General features: G+C 50.1%; 1 protein-coding gene across 2 annotated transcripts in view; it reads left to right on the top strand.

Annotated features, from left to right (window-relative positions):
- Positions 1 to 500: 500 nt before the first annotated feature.
- Positions 501 to 14,685, top strand: part of LOC126517624 (uncharacterized) — a 137,149-nt gene continuing 122,964 nt past the window's right edge. The window contains exons 1-2 of one of the 2 annotated variants that reach the window (XM_050167419.3): positions 501 to 627; positions 8,625 to 8,869. In XM_050167419.3, the coding sequence (XP_050023376.2) occupies positions 8,782 to 8,869 (88 nt within the window). In that variant the 5' untranslated portion in view covers positions 501 to 627; positions 8,625 to 8,781. The remainder of the gene's footprint in view (positions 628 to 8,624; positions 8,870 to 14,685) is intronic. The other variant, XM_055064462.2, reaches the window with a different exon arrangement.

A 14,685-nucleotide genomic window follows, 5' to 3' on the forward strand; every position in this document is an offset into this window, starting at 1 on the left:
GTGAAGTCGGAGGAGGAGAGTGTCGCTACTTTACGAAGTTTAAGGGGTTTTAAGAACGAAAGCGGGAACGTGGCTCGCGCGGCGCGCATTCTCTAGCGGTGGCGACGCCGCAGTCGAAGCAGCGCATGCGCACTGAGCCCGAAGCCCATGCCAGCGCTTTTGTTCCCGTGCTGGCCGCATGTCTGGTCAACCGCCGGAAGGAGAGCGCTAGTTTCGGTTTCAAAGAGCATGCGCGCTCTAAGCAGTTGCCCGACATCTTAACTTTTGTTCTTTTTATTCCTCTTCTTGTGAATTTTAAATCGATCGGGTGAAGCACAGGAACTGGTTGTCTTCGCGCGTTCGTCGAGCTTACTTCCCCTCACCCTTGCCACTCGCTCAGCAATATCAGAAGTAGGATCGCGCTTGGTCATCTGCTTCGGTTGTCGTCCCAAGTACGTAGATGGGAAAGATAAGACAGAACAGCTTCATCGGGCGCGCAACGAACGGAAGACGCAGGAAAGTAGGTCAACCAAGCATTAGGCGAAGACAGCTAAAACGAGGCATCGCATGTGTTACGCGGCTCTGTGGTGTTTTCTACACCGGGAATTCCAGTTCTGCGAAGGTTTTCAGGTTTCCTAATGACAGCAGGTAAGCACGAGTACTTCATTTTGTTTTCTGAGCAGGTATTCATTTCGCATGAGTAAACCAGTTCTGTGCAAGCCTGAGTGGACTGACATAGGAGCAGTGTCGCTCGACCCATTCGTCATGACGACAGCCCATCTGCTGTTAGCGAAATACTTGCACTGAAAGGCCTGAGTGCGTGTTCGTTTTTGTTGCTCAGTTACCTTGCTTTAGGCTCAGCTTCGGTGCGTGCATGTTTTTCAGCACCTGCATTATAGACGAGGCGCAATGTTATTTGTTTTGCCGGCAGAATGTATTCAATAATACCAGTATTACAAGTATACACTATTTGATGCTAATTAAGTACGAACTGGTAATCCCCCTTCGAGTTTTCTTATTAAGTTTTTTTTAATGAATGGTTGGTTCCTTGCGTTGCTGTTGTGTCAAAATAGTGTGATAATACTCTCCGTGCTTCTCTGTATATATGAATATGATGCCAAGTATGATGACAGGCGGATTACATGCGCTTGTAGGCGCGATAGAACTATGCTCCCTCATTCGGCATGTAGTTGAAATAATGAGAGCAATTATAGGCTACTTCCTGTTCATGAAGATGCATGTAGACAGTTTAAAATTCTGCTGGTCCTTACTTCTCATACTGTCAATGAAATACATGCATTGGGCTCTACCTTTTTTCTGTAAGCCACAAATTGTGTCGCTGCCATAAAATACGTGATCGTCAAGTTCTATGTGACCAGTCCGTGATGAATAATTTTCGCATTGGTTTGCATCTTCTGGAATCTATGTTCGCTCATTATGCACAAACTTCAGTTGTAAATGAAAATTGCGTCTGCAGGTTGACGCTTTCGCACTGCGGGGAGGTCAGTTTTTTTTCCACTACGGAATGTGTGAATGAAAACGAAAATGTTCAACTTGCGTTGAGCTTTGGCTGAGTGAGAAATCGGCCACCTTTAGTTGATCCACTTCATCGTACAGGAACAAAATTAACTATTGGTGGTGGCAGGTAGTTATTTTCTTGATACTACCCTCCACTATATCTGTGGAAAAGTTGAACTGTAGCCCTGAACTTAATTACTAGTTAGGAATTTCAAAGTGACAACTTTCACGAAATGACGAAATGTAATATATTGCCTGCGAATATTGGTAGTAAGCGGCGGTTCGCTATATAAATGTTTTTCACTGGTGCGTACGAGCACTGTCCCAGTGCTTTAAAAAATGAATCGAAGCTTCCAAGGTAAACGCGGCAGAAAAACGCCTCATCAACACGGCACACTCCAGCGGGTTCTGCTCCGCGGTTTGGCCAATGTCTCCGCCTGGCCAGCGGGCCTGCAAAACAGCACGAACACAGCCGGCGTGCATGCGAAGTGGGAAAGCAGGGCTTCGCGGCGGGCCTTCTCCTCCCGGCGGCTTTCCCCTCTCTCTCTATCTTCTGACCTCATCAGTGACGTCATGGAGGCATTGTTTTGTTTGTGAATTATTTCCACTCGTATATCCGGCAAGCGCCAGTGGTGGATGCGGTGCTGCCGCCGCGTATCGGCATGGGAACGAGTGTCCAACGGAGGTATAGCATAAGAAGCCAACAAACACCAACACCAAGGACAACATAGGGGAATTTGGGGCAACATAGGGAGTTTCCGCTTCCTGGCCTGCTCGCCGCGGCACTTGCGCTTAGTAGTCGTTTGCTTAGTAAACTTATGCGGGAGCTCTACGTGCTTCCTTCCCCAATCTGTGTCTCTTACTATTTCTCCCTCTCCCCCACCCGTACAGCGCTGTGTAGTGGCCCTCGCACGAGAGGCAGTAACGGCGCTGTACTTTTCTCATTTTCCATTAAAATCAGAAGAACGTGCTTCCTATTGCAGGTTAGGGCAGGAGCGCCTTATCGTTAATCATGTAGTTCGGATGCTTGTTGTGAGCTTGTTCTTTATTGAAACATATGCTGTTCTGTATCTTGCAGGTGTGAGTTCAAAGAATGTACGCACTGTTCGCTTCACTTTGAGTGCTTATAGCCTCTGCCTTACGGAGGCATGAGCCACCGCATTCGGCGGTATGAGCCAATGATGATGATCGTTTGCTGTCGACGTTTGGCCTCGAAGAAATTCCGGGATCCTAGCCATAGACAGCCTTGCTGTAAAGCGCCGTAGAAGCACAGAGCTAGACGTGTCTCGCGCAGAAAGCTGCATGAGAGCCATGCATGCAAGCGTATGCCACGCATCGTGTTCAGGTACGGTTTCAAAAGGATTGACTCAATGTAAGAGCTCGTTGATGCAAGGTAACTCGAAAAGGGCGACGACTGCGTAAATTGCTTTCTAGGTTGAGAAAACGACACCTGACAATGGCAGCTCGGGGTTTCAGCGAAAGGCAAATTACGAGTGAAAGGAAGCCATAAACGCCGTCGGAATTCAAATAAGCGATCACTTGTTCCATTTCTGCATATTCCAGACGCAAATAGTGACAGCTCCTTCGTAACCAGTGTGACGTTGATTTCGTTGGAGCCACTTTGGTAGCCACGGCGCCGGAATTGAAATCGCGCGTCCCCGTAAGCGACACGACAACTCACTGCACACCGTTTGCAGTTCGCGGACCGGCGGCCGACGGCAGTCTTGCTGGCGAAAGGCCAGGCCTGCCTGTCACACAGAGGATCTCCCAGCGAGATCTCCCTCCGGCACAGCGACGGGGTCATTCAGCGACAGAGCAGTGGCATCGGCTACGTTCCGACGTCGCCGGCAGCCTCACCACCGCTGATCGCCTGCCGCCGATATCGTCGCCGGGCATTTGCCGGTTCACTTCGAATATGTAGCTGACAGCGCTTGATAACGTACCGCCGAAGCTCCTAAGCAGCAATGTCTTGTTACCGTTGTGGCCGCTTTACCCTCTCCTTGCAATAATTTCACACGAAGAAGAAAACATGCTGATATTTGCGGTGGCGGTGGTGATAACTTTATTGTACACAGGGGAGTTGCGGACACGCAGGTCCTTGGGCCCCCGCACGGCCCCACTGCACTCAAACGTTCATGTCCCGGAGGCTCATGACGCTGGCAGCCCGGCCTGTGGCGATGGCTTGCTTGGCCGGGTCCTCGGAGCGCAGTAGGGTCTCCCAAGCCTCCGGCGCCAGCTGGGAATCGAGCACGGCTGAACCGGAACGCTGTGCGCCCTCGACAGTCATGTGCTGCAGCTGAACTTGTATCGGAACTCCCGTTAGCACTAAATGTTTGACCGCGGACTTGGTTTTACAGCGACGCCGTATATGCCTAGGCGAAACACTCGTGGTCCGACCACGGAAACATTACTGCAGGGTATGAGCCATTGCATTCGTCTTACGTGACGGGCGGACAAATTTCTCGTTGAATAGGCATAGAAATCTACGTATTGCAGGGAAGGGACACAGAGGGGCACATGGTTAAGGCAATACCATGATGACATAATTAGATAAATACTTTCACAGCGAAGCTGTATACGCGGAGGCGAAACGCTCGCGGCCCGAACGCAGAAACCCTCCGGCTGGAAGGTGCGGCGCGCCATTGGCTACTCCGATAGTGACGTCATTTCTCTCTCGCAACAGAGCGCACGCGCAGCGGTCTCTCTGCGACTTCACAAGAAGTTCAAAAATGTGTTCCTGTCTTTAATTAAACGAAATGTGCGGCCCCGGTATGTCACTTGGCAACTTCAGTGCACAACAGAATCATAAACTCTATGAATAAAGCATCACGAAACACAAGTGCGTAACATAATTCAGAAAGACTTCGATGAACCCCCTGGATTAACACAATGAACTGCTCATTGCACCCCTCCATGATGGGGCTTATGCGAAGCCCAAGGTGCGGCATTTCAACTAATCACTGTGATAAACCCGAGCCAAACGCTTGCGTAACCTCATTAAGAAACACAAAGGCGTAACCAATAATTGAGAAAGAGTTTAATATACCGTCGGAATTAACCCAGCGATGAACATAAGGGCCGCACATTTCAGCTTCGCTCGTTTACCATCTGTACTGGGTGCATGGGAGGTCTTTTTCGTTCAAATAAAGGGAACATTGCCCGTCACTTTACTCTAGCGGACATCATTATGTCTGGAATATATAGACGCTGCATAACCAATGTTCGTGTTGCCTGTCGCGGCGACGAGTCGGTTCAGCGTCAATGCGCTATTTCTGCTGTAAACACTAGAGTTTTCACCGTTCATGTCCGCTGCATGTGAGATTCTTATGATTAGCATTGGCATTTTTTTTCCTTTTCATTTTGTCACCAGCCACTGTCAAAGGCACCACGTAGCCCTGGAAACCCGGCCAGCGGACATTCGTACGCTGGCTGGTACTAATATTACTCTTAGCGTCCACCCTAAAATGCTGACTGTATATATCCTTGTAGTAAAAGAACACGTGCGTACTTTTGACCTATATGAAGCGTTGTCATTTTCGCTTTCAATAAAATGAAGTGCCCACGGATATTTTGCCGGTAGAAGCTGTAGAAATAGTTGAAACGACGTGCGATCGCGACTCCATGAATTCAATGTCCCTGTCGCTAACGCTCGTAGAGTTTTCACAAAGAAAATAATAGAATGATAGGGTTATATTACGGCTTTTCTAGTTCTGGCAATTAACCACGCTGCAATAACAACGGGCTCCAAGCTTTCCTTTTTAACGGCTTTTGTACGTCGCCCACCGTACCGCCGCTGGCCATTTTTGTTTCTGTTTGCATGACTTAACAATGCACGCCATGTCTGCAAGAGGGCGCTGTGTGTCAGCTCAAAATAGAGTTACTGTAGATCACTCCCTGCGGAAGCCATATACAAAAAGTTAGAGAGGCATAAAGGAGAGATGCCGCGACCTGCACGGGAGCCATGTACAGTAGCTCTAGCTCAAAACTTCAGCGCTGGTTCCCCATTGTTACACATGCAAAGAAGAAACGTGGCCGACATGCGCTGTGAGCACCGTGGCGTCGAAACACAAACGGAAAGGGAGCGAACGCGACGATTCTCTGCTGCTTTTCCAGGCGTCTTCCTCCTCCGGCGCTTGCTTCCCTCGCGGCTTCAAACATAATCTCGCCGATTTCACAGACGGGCCAGCTACGTTTACGCATAAAAACAAGAAAAGAGTTTCCTTTGAGTGAAGCATCAAAACTTCGTTGCGTTACTCAGAAATTGTTCGCCGTAAATCTTCCACAGGGAAGCTTAATATTTGTTAACTTACATGTTGGTGACGAACTGTAGTTAGCCGTCATGCCGCGAGCTTTTCAGAGCTCTATAGTGCGCGCTGTACGACGTTCAACGCTTCTCTCTCTAGACAGTTTAAAAACCGGGTAGACTCCAGGCCATTTCCTGAGTAAAAAAATACTGGAACCGTGTCACATCCATCGCTGACACAAAGAGCTACTCGTGCACTAGTACAGTTCCGGAAATACACCGGCCCGGGCGATCGTTTACAGCCCCGCGCATCTTCTCGCATGCCGGCAGCGTTCACTCTCTGCCTCACGGGTTTAAAGCGAAGCTTTGTTCGCCTCTTCTTTCAACTTTCCCGCTGCTGCTAACTTGCTGAAAAGCTCGTATATATAAGACGGCGCTCCTATTTTTACTACCCCTACTATGGATCATTCCTGTGTTGTGTGGTCTTCCGTCGTCGTCATTCTATCGTATAGTGATTCCAGTACGTCATCCCATTGCCTTTGTCGTGGCGCGCACCAGAATCGCTGAAGCATGCACGTGCACCGCCTGGCTAATAGCGAGCAATCGAACTCCTGAAAAGTTGGCTAAACAGAAAGAATGCAGGAAACTAGTGGTCATTCCATTGTTACCATTGCGTTGCCGACATCCCGTTGCAGCCGTTGTAGTCCCATCATTGTCATCTAGAGCTAGGAGCTGGGCGAGGAAAACCGCGTGCCGTATTGTGAAACATCTCATATTATTGCGATAGCAATTATGTGGACACTCCAGGCGCATTGATGCCATCGCCGTCGCCGTCGCCGTGATGTTCCGTAAAATTCCAAGGGCGATAACGTAGTCGCCGCGCGTCGTATCCTGTATGTGCAGGTATGCGCTGACGATGGCGGCTCATTGTCGCGCGCCCAAGTGAGGAAACCTGGGAACAAGCGCGCCTTCTGTCGCGCGTAAGGCACCGGGGGGAGGGGGGGCTTTCTACTCCGGCGGCTGCTGCGTATAATGCGGCCTCGCGGGCCCTATTTTGAAAGTGATCGGCGACGAGTACAGAGTCTAGATGCGCCGGGGGCTGATAGCTTCGTGTGCGCTGTGTTCTCGCCGCTAAGCTTGCGTTGAAGCGAGAGGCAGCACGAAGCGCAATTCGCTCGCTGGTGCTGCCGCACCTCTCACAACAGTGTTTTGACAGCAAGTTTCCGCGCTCATCGAGTGAGATGTGTTCATGTTTGCCTGTGCGCGCGTGACACCATGCTTGTTAATTGAGTTAGTAAGGGAATGTTTACGTGTTTATACGGCCAATAAAGCTACTATCTTTATTTCGTACAGCTTTCTACTAATTTGCTATCGCAATCGATGCTGCTCCTTCCGGGCGAAACTGCGACTTTTTATAGGTATTTGAGCCACAATGAAGTTGGGTGGCGCGCACTTCACCTATACAAGTCGGTTTTGACTCAAACACAAACTCAGCCTTTGTCTCAGTGACAACGAAATGAGAGAATCGCAAGCACGTAGTGTCACCACTGCCACAAGTTACCGCGGAAACTGTCGAAGATCCCTACTACTGGCAAAAAGTACGGCGTTGTGCGATCACTTACAAAAGCTTGGAGGAGACATCAAATAGCATCGCCAACTCCAGCAATCTTGAACGGGAGTTTTCTGAACGAAACGCTTGACTTCTTCTCTGGCAGACATCGTGCACTTCAAAGACGCGTTGGCTTAGAGTTGTTGGGTAGCTAATCCTTGAAATATTGCCTTTCAAAAAAGAAAAACAAATAGAAAAGAGAAGTTTTGGAGAAAAAGTTAAGCCTACTCAAAGTCTAATAGCCGGCTCGAAAACAACCTTGACGACAACAAAGGACACTATTCAGGATGTTGTAAAAATTCCGCCGTATTGTCAAGCTCGCCATCTTATCAGTTCTGATTGGCTCGCAGGGCTGCTACGGCCTCTCTGATTGGCACAAAACGCCAACATGGCATTATATGACAGTGTGTCCAGAACAGCACCTATTGACTGCGGCATGACTTCTATGAAGGCTTACTCTTAGTAGACGTGGGGGTCGAATTCTCGGTAATAAATTTTGTTTTCTGTCCTAGTGCATACTTGTGCATACTGCATAGTGCATCTAAATGAAAAGAAGAAAAAAAGGTTATGATAAAGGGAAAGTCAAAGATTGCCCCAACCAAACTAGGCGTACCCTAAGACACGGTAAACAGCGACACGCGATGCCAAATTGGCTATAAGTCTGATAATCATTCAAAACCTCATTTCACGATCCCCCGCGTGTGTGTGTTCTCACATTCGCCACAGTCAAACTACTCACGCATAAAGATGTTTTACTCTCTCACGCAGAGCGTAGCACTACGCCTAACCATTTGCTGCTGATGACTAAGTGCGACAGCACCGACACGGCGAATGAATGAGAAATCCTCTCGTTATCTCTCGCTCTCTCTCTCCGCACACGTATCTCCCGCGTCCCACTGGATGACTGGGAGCCGCATCCTCTCAGGCCGGCGAACAACCAGCGATCGCGCCGGCGTCACATCGAATGGGACTCGCGCAATGTCCTCCACGATCCCTTCCGAATCTGCCGGCTCGCTCGGTTAGAATGAGCTGTTGTCACCATCCCGTCAGGCGGTTTGTTACGCACACTCGCCGAAGCACACATATGGGGCGGAAGAACAACAAGAGAGAAAAAGACAGGGTCGAACGGCAGGGGTTGCCCACGCAAGCAACCCATACATGCTGCTGCTGCTGCCGCTGGTGTTCTGGTCGGGCCAATTACGGGCCGGGTCGGGCCCCGCGCACTGGCTAGGTCCGATACGCTGATTCCGGTGTCGTATCCGGTTTGACTCGCAGATAGGACCGATGACTTCCGGTCGGAACTAGTGGCGCTGCATGCCGCCGCTGACGACCCCGGACATGCGGAATAAGCTGCGAGAGGGCCCGCGCGCGGGAATCGAGTCTTGTCTGCTAATCGAGACTTAAGCCTTTGGGGACCCACACGGCCTGAAGGATGCGACGAGGGGTCTGGATTTTCGGCCTGGCGCTGCCGCTGCTGCTACAGCAAACGCTGACGCCTGCCAAGGCTCAGCGGTTTTCAGGTCAGTGTAGATGTCTTCCGCCCGAGGCGGGGGAAATTGCTTGCGGGAGATACAATTTGTATGTGGCGCGTAGCCGTGGACTATGAAGCCTCTTTTGCGTGTGTTCGCGGCCTAATGTGGCAGTGCCAACTGGGACTCGCCAGCAACCTGACAGTTGCAGAATTCTCTGCTCCAGTCGGATAACTAGGTTCAGCAAGATGACCAGCAAACAGTGTAGTCCCAACCGCACCAAGTAGTTTCTTGTTTTTCTTTAACACTAATGGCACGTGGAATTAAAACGACTGAATATCAAAGTATAGGGGACTGTAAGTGACGGATTGGCGTCTTTATGATTCACAGCTTAACTATTTATTATGGATTGCGCGTTCTTATGGCACAACAACAGGGCACATTCGTTGCATGCGCCGTGCAACATCGTAAGCCTAGCAGTGAAACTTGAGCAGTTTCGCGTGGCCTTCGAGATCTCGGGGTGTCGTTTCGTGTGTACACCACGAGATGCGACTGCACTTCAAAGACATTACATTTCAATTAGGGCGTTGGGGCATTGCTTTTCCCCAGATAAGTGCAACATCTTGTCGACGAGGTCAAATGAATCGCAGACGCCAGACAAGTTCCGCAGCATTAAAGGCGTAGCTGGCCAGCTGCAGCCACAATACACCAGTCGGTTATCGCTCTCTAAGGTGAACACATTACGAACTAGCGGGTGGTCGGTAACTCCCGAGCACGCATTGATGACGTCGTCCGTGGACACCAGTTATGCATATTTAGCAAGACGAATGTGGCTACTGCCATGATTTAGCGGAATACCCCGCACATATGGAGCTATGAGCGCCTAGTGACGAAACTCTGCATATGTACACTTCTCACGGAATAGATGGCTCATGCATTCTTCGTATAGTTTCTGAATAAGCTTAGCTCGTCTCAGGTCGCTTCAACATTGCGTCTTGTTCTCGGCTTGCTCCACTAGATCTTCCGGTCTCTCCGGGGTGCGATGACCCGAGTTATAGCATCTTGTTTTTCAATTTGCGAAGGCATATGGTTCGAACCCCGCTTACATCGCGATGTCAAGCCATTGCTTGTCGACCCGCTCGGTGCGTCGGAAGCGCGAGTTTTCAGCCGTTATCTCTCTGAGCTGACGGTGGCGCTGGTGGCTGTGTTGAAACAGGCGAGGTTATCCTGGCGTGTTTGGCCTGCAGTTGTTGCGCCTGAGCACTTATTACGCTACTGGTATGGGTGTTTTGCCAAACGTTCATGAACTCGGTGTCTCGGAGGAAGGCAATCGATAGGCGCATAACTAATTCCCTCACTACTATTCGCACAACGACCACTGGCCCTTTGGTCGTCCCAGATGTGATCAACACACATCACCACTTATGGAACTCCACTTTGGTGTCACGGTGCTTCACTGCACACGGTCATCACTTCCTTCCTCTTCTTTCTGTTCCCCCTTTCCCTCACACCAGTGTAGGGTAACAAACCGGACGCTCGTCCGGTTGACCTCCCAGCCTCTCTCTCTCTCTCTCTCACTACGGACTCTTCGTGGTTCATTACGTCTTAAAAGGACGCGTGTGGAATGCCCCTCTTCCGCAGACCTGCGCTGATTGTTCTCACAGGCGGTACCTTTTCTGTAGCGAACCGTCACTTATTCCAAGACCCCCCTCCTCCCCTTCCCACCAACACCCCCAATCCCCAACCCCTTGAGCGATGGGAGACCTTGTTATCCAGCCCCGCCCTACCGATTCAGCTCGCACTGACGGACAGGGGCCAGGAGCTGCTGGAAACATATGGGTCCCGTAACTAGGGAACCACCCCGTCTGGTGCCTGCGTGCACCACCGATTTATTTCGGGCCCAACAAATGTTGCTTCATCATCATCATATTCCAAGAAAATCTGGGAGAATAGTGACACGTGTACTTATCTTTATCGGGCGACCACGTTTGGCCGCCTAGCAAATGTTATCGCGCAGCGCAGGACGCGCCTGCATGTAAAAAAAAGTTTCTGGGATGTTATCGATGGTTCTGTCCACTGTCTTTCACCGCAAATTGTGTAATCTGACTGCATGTATGCGCGACGCGAATAGTGTAGAACTTTGTGGAAGACACGCGGGTCCCATCGGTTAATCTGGAACATTCGACGACTGATCTATAAAAGCCGACGCGCTTTACCCGCTAATCAGATTTTTCGACGATCGCCGACTGTGTTCGCCGCTCTCATTGTGCTATAAGTGTAGCCTGTTTTGTGGGCACAGGTTCGCCCAATAAAATCTAGTTTTGCCTTTCACAGTAATGCTACTGTGTTCTTAACGTCACCACCACGTCACAATAGTATAAGTCTGTACGAGAAGGCGAATTAGTTTTGTTGATATTCGTGGCATCAAGATGCGAAAGTAAAAAAAAAAAGAAAAAATAAATAATTCGCTAGACTTCTTTAATAAACCGGCTATCTTTGGTGTATATCATAGGGAGTACTCTCTCTTACTGGCGGAGCTGTGTGTGACAGCTTGTGTGACAGGTGACCACGAACAGACATGTGAAGATCACTTTTAGTATTTTTTTTTGGGGGGGGGGAGGGGGATGAAATTGACTGGGCTTGGCATACACTACAAGAATCTTGCAGAAAGCATCTTGTATACCTGCCACGGTATCCCAGTGGCTGCGGCTTTGAGCTTGTTACGTTTCGCCTACAACGCGCGGTAATGCCGGCGCGGATGCAACGGACGCCGGGGCTTTGTTCAAAGCGGCGGACATTTTGGCCCGTTCGACGCCGCCGCAACGCCTACCCGCCAAGCGTGTCCAGGCGTGTTTCAGTGCCACGTGTCTTCGTGTGTGCGTGTGTGTGTGTGTGCCCACGCTTGTCAAAGCGCGGCAGCCGGGGAGCGGAGCTCCCCAAGTGAAGGTTGGCGATGCGTCACTACACTCGGTTCAGCAGGTCTCTCGGCTCAACCGCTCGCGCCGTCGTGGGCTCCTGCTGCGCCGTCCCGTCACCTTCATCCCGTGACCTTCCCTTTTGGACCGCGACGCCGAGAGTATAAGAGCAGCTGCCCCCGGACGCCAGGAGAGAGGCTCCGATTTGTACTGTTGAGTTACGTGCTCTCCCGTCTCTCCACTTCGGTCGACCTGACCGGCCGCTCTTTTGCTATGTTAGAATAAACAAGTTGTTCTGTTACCAGTCTTCTCATGCTTTGCCGGGACCTTCGGATGCTTCCAGTGCCCCAGGCCGCCAGGCCAACGCTACCCTTGGGGCTTGCGACCCATTGGCAATAACGGGCGTCAGCACCGAGACCCCAACAACTCGTGCCAGCGGTGTGATTCCAACAAGCTGCTAGACTCTAGGTGGAGTGTTCGATACATGCCACGGCTGCTACATGCCGACGGATGGGGAATGAAAAAATGCCCATGTACCGAGAAATGTGCGCACGTTAAGGAACCCCAAGTGATCAAAGTCAATCCAGAGCCCCCACTACGGGGTGCCTCATAATAAGATTGTGGTTTTGGTACATCAAACTCTAAAATAAAAAATAAATAAAATCTTACATGTCTGGAACCGGTATGAACTCCTCAGATGATAGGCTTCAGGTCTTGTTTTAAGGACCAATCGTCTGATTCGTTCGGTTAAAAAGCTAACTAGTCTAACATTCAGATTACCCTGTCTAATCTCTACACCGTGTCATGTTAACATGTATGCCTTTATGGCAAAAGACATCACGAGGAAATCGCTTAAATATCCCGTCTTTCCGATTTTTAAATAAGTTCAAGCGTAATTTTTTTAAAGCACACCACCCTGTAGGTACGAGGTCCTTTCCAGTTGCTTGACATTTCGTTTATGGGTGGGGAGCAATGAGTCACGCACGGCTCGGGCCACTCTGCCGAATGCAGGGTCGAATACCGTACAAATCCTGACACTCGTGCTATTTAGCGCGAAAACAGCAAAATAAGAAGACAGATGAATAACGCGAGCATACAGGACAGTTTACTCCCCACTGTGTTTCTATCGCAAAAGCATCTGGTGGCTTTATAGCTGCGCACTTCAAAACCGTCACCTCCACCACCAACTACGTATATATATATATATATTACCACGCCGGACGTGCGTAAGCCTAGTTATGCGCGCATAGCCTGGATTTGACGAGACAGAGATGGTTGGCAAGGAGCACAGATTTGGCCATTCTAGGCAACACGCTTGCGGCCCTTTGGAAAAAAAGAGAAAAAAAAAAACCGAGCCTGAAATCCGGTTTGACGGCCAACTTTGGGAGGCGATCACAGAGGAATAGGAACGCGTGCGATAGCCTCCTGATCAAGCAGGTTCCGACTACAATTTTATTCATAAGAAGATTGCACCCTAAAGTGGTGGCGAAGTGGTCGTATTATTTCTTGCTTAGCTGTTTCGTTCGCATTCGCGACTGGGCATCAAAAGGGGACGTTGTTTTTGAGCCGCAAATACAGCTTCGCCGACGGTATATACGCCGCAATATTTCGACTGCCTGCGTACGCTTTTACTTCCTTGCTTCATTACTTCACGTTCCACTTCACGTTGATGTCGACAGAATGGTCTCTGCCCGGCAGCAAGACGTTAGTCGTTACCTAAGCGCATTAATTTCAATATTTTACACAAACGTTGATTCCCACTTGGCTAAAGAACCAGTCGGGTGTCGCCAATCGCCGTCAGAAACGCTATAATTACCAGGCGCAGCGGCTTTTTTCTTTTTTAGACGACCAGGGGTGGCTTGTACGAACATTTAATAACGAAAGTGATAACGAATTTAAGAACGCGCTCTTAAATGTTCCATACACAGCGCGTAGTCCGCACAAGAACGCGATCTTAAATACCTTATTATTTTCGTTATTAGATGTTCGTGCAAGCCGCCCCGGATCCGCACAGGGCTTCATGTCTTCCATTCTCTGTCGCTGACGACGTGTACACAAAGGCACGCTTGAAGCCGGGATTCGAAGGGCGCCTGCCTACGGCGCGCGCGACAAATACCGCTTCGTCACGATCCAACTGCGGCCAGGCCCGTCCGACAAGCGAAACCGCTCAGTCACGCCGGCCGCTCAGTCAAGCACGCAGGTGTCGATAAGGCCGCCGTGCACGTATCCGCAACTTGCGCTTGACACCCGTTTCTGACGCGTCTCGAACCCAGCGGCCACCGCTAGGTGTCGTGTAGGCGCAGTCCGGATTCGGCACTAGTCAGCTTCGGACGTGTGCGGTCTTTCTTCTTTTTTCCTTGCGCCGGGAACCTTCTTCAGTTAAAGTAGGTATAATGATGTTTTAATGAAAGCCAACGGCACGTAGGTTAGTTTCGAGTTCGCGGCTGCGTATGGCGGAGAAGTGGAGCACCTTGTAGACGGGCCTTCTGCTACAATCTCGTCTGCTTCCTCTCCGGTCAGGTATGTGCGTTGCTCGTGCTTCTGTTTTCAGTGGCGTCAGCTAATTAGCGTTAAGGTCCCGTACTCTGCAGCTGACCACGTTATTGCTATTCTGTAACCAGACGTCCCTGCACGCACGTTTCTAGCACGTGTCCGCGCGAAGTGAAATACGAGCGCGAATTATCACGTGTCGCGTAGCCGTCTTCTGCCGTCTGTCGCAGACAGCGTTGTCGTCCTGGTAGAGTGCCTTGGCTCTTGCGGTATTTTGAAGCGGCCATTATGTAATCTCTGTCGTATCACAGCCACTGCGTACGCGTTTGTGTCGGCTTCTACTATTGCGTAACCGGTGTTTTGTCGTTTGAGGCTATACGAAATGTTAAAAAAAAATATCGCATGGAAGATTGCGCAATTGTCATTTTTCTGGATTACTCGAAGAGGCGAGCGACTTACTTG

This window comes from Dermacentor andersoni, chromosome 11 (genome assembly GCF_023375885.2).
Source record: "Dermacentor andersoni chromosome 11, qqDerAnde1_hic_scaffold, whole genome shotgun sequence".
In the NCBI taxonomy this organism is placed as follows: Eukaryota; Metazoa; Arthropoda; class Arachnida; order Ixodida; family Ixodidae; genus Dermacentor; species Dermacentor andersoni.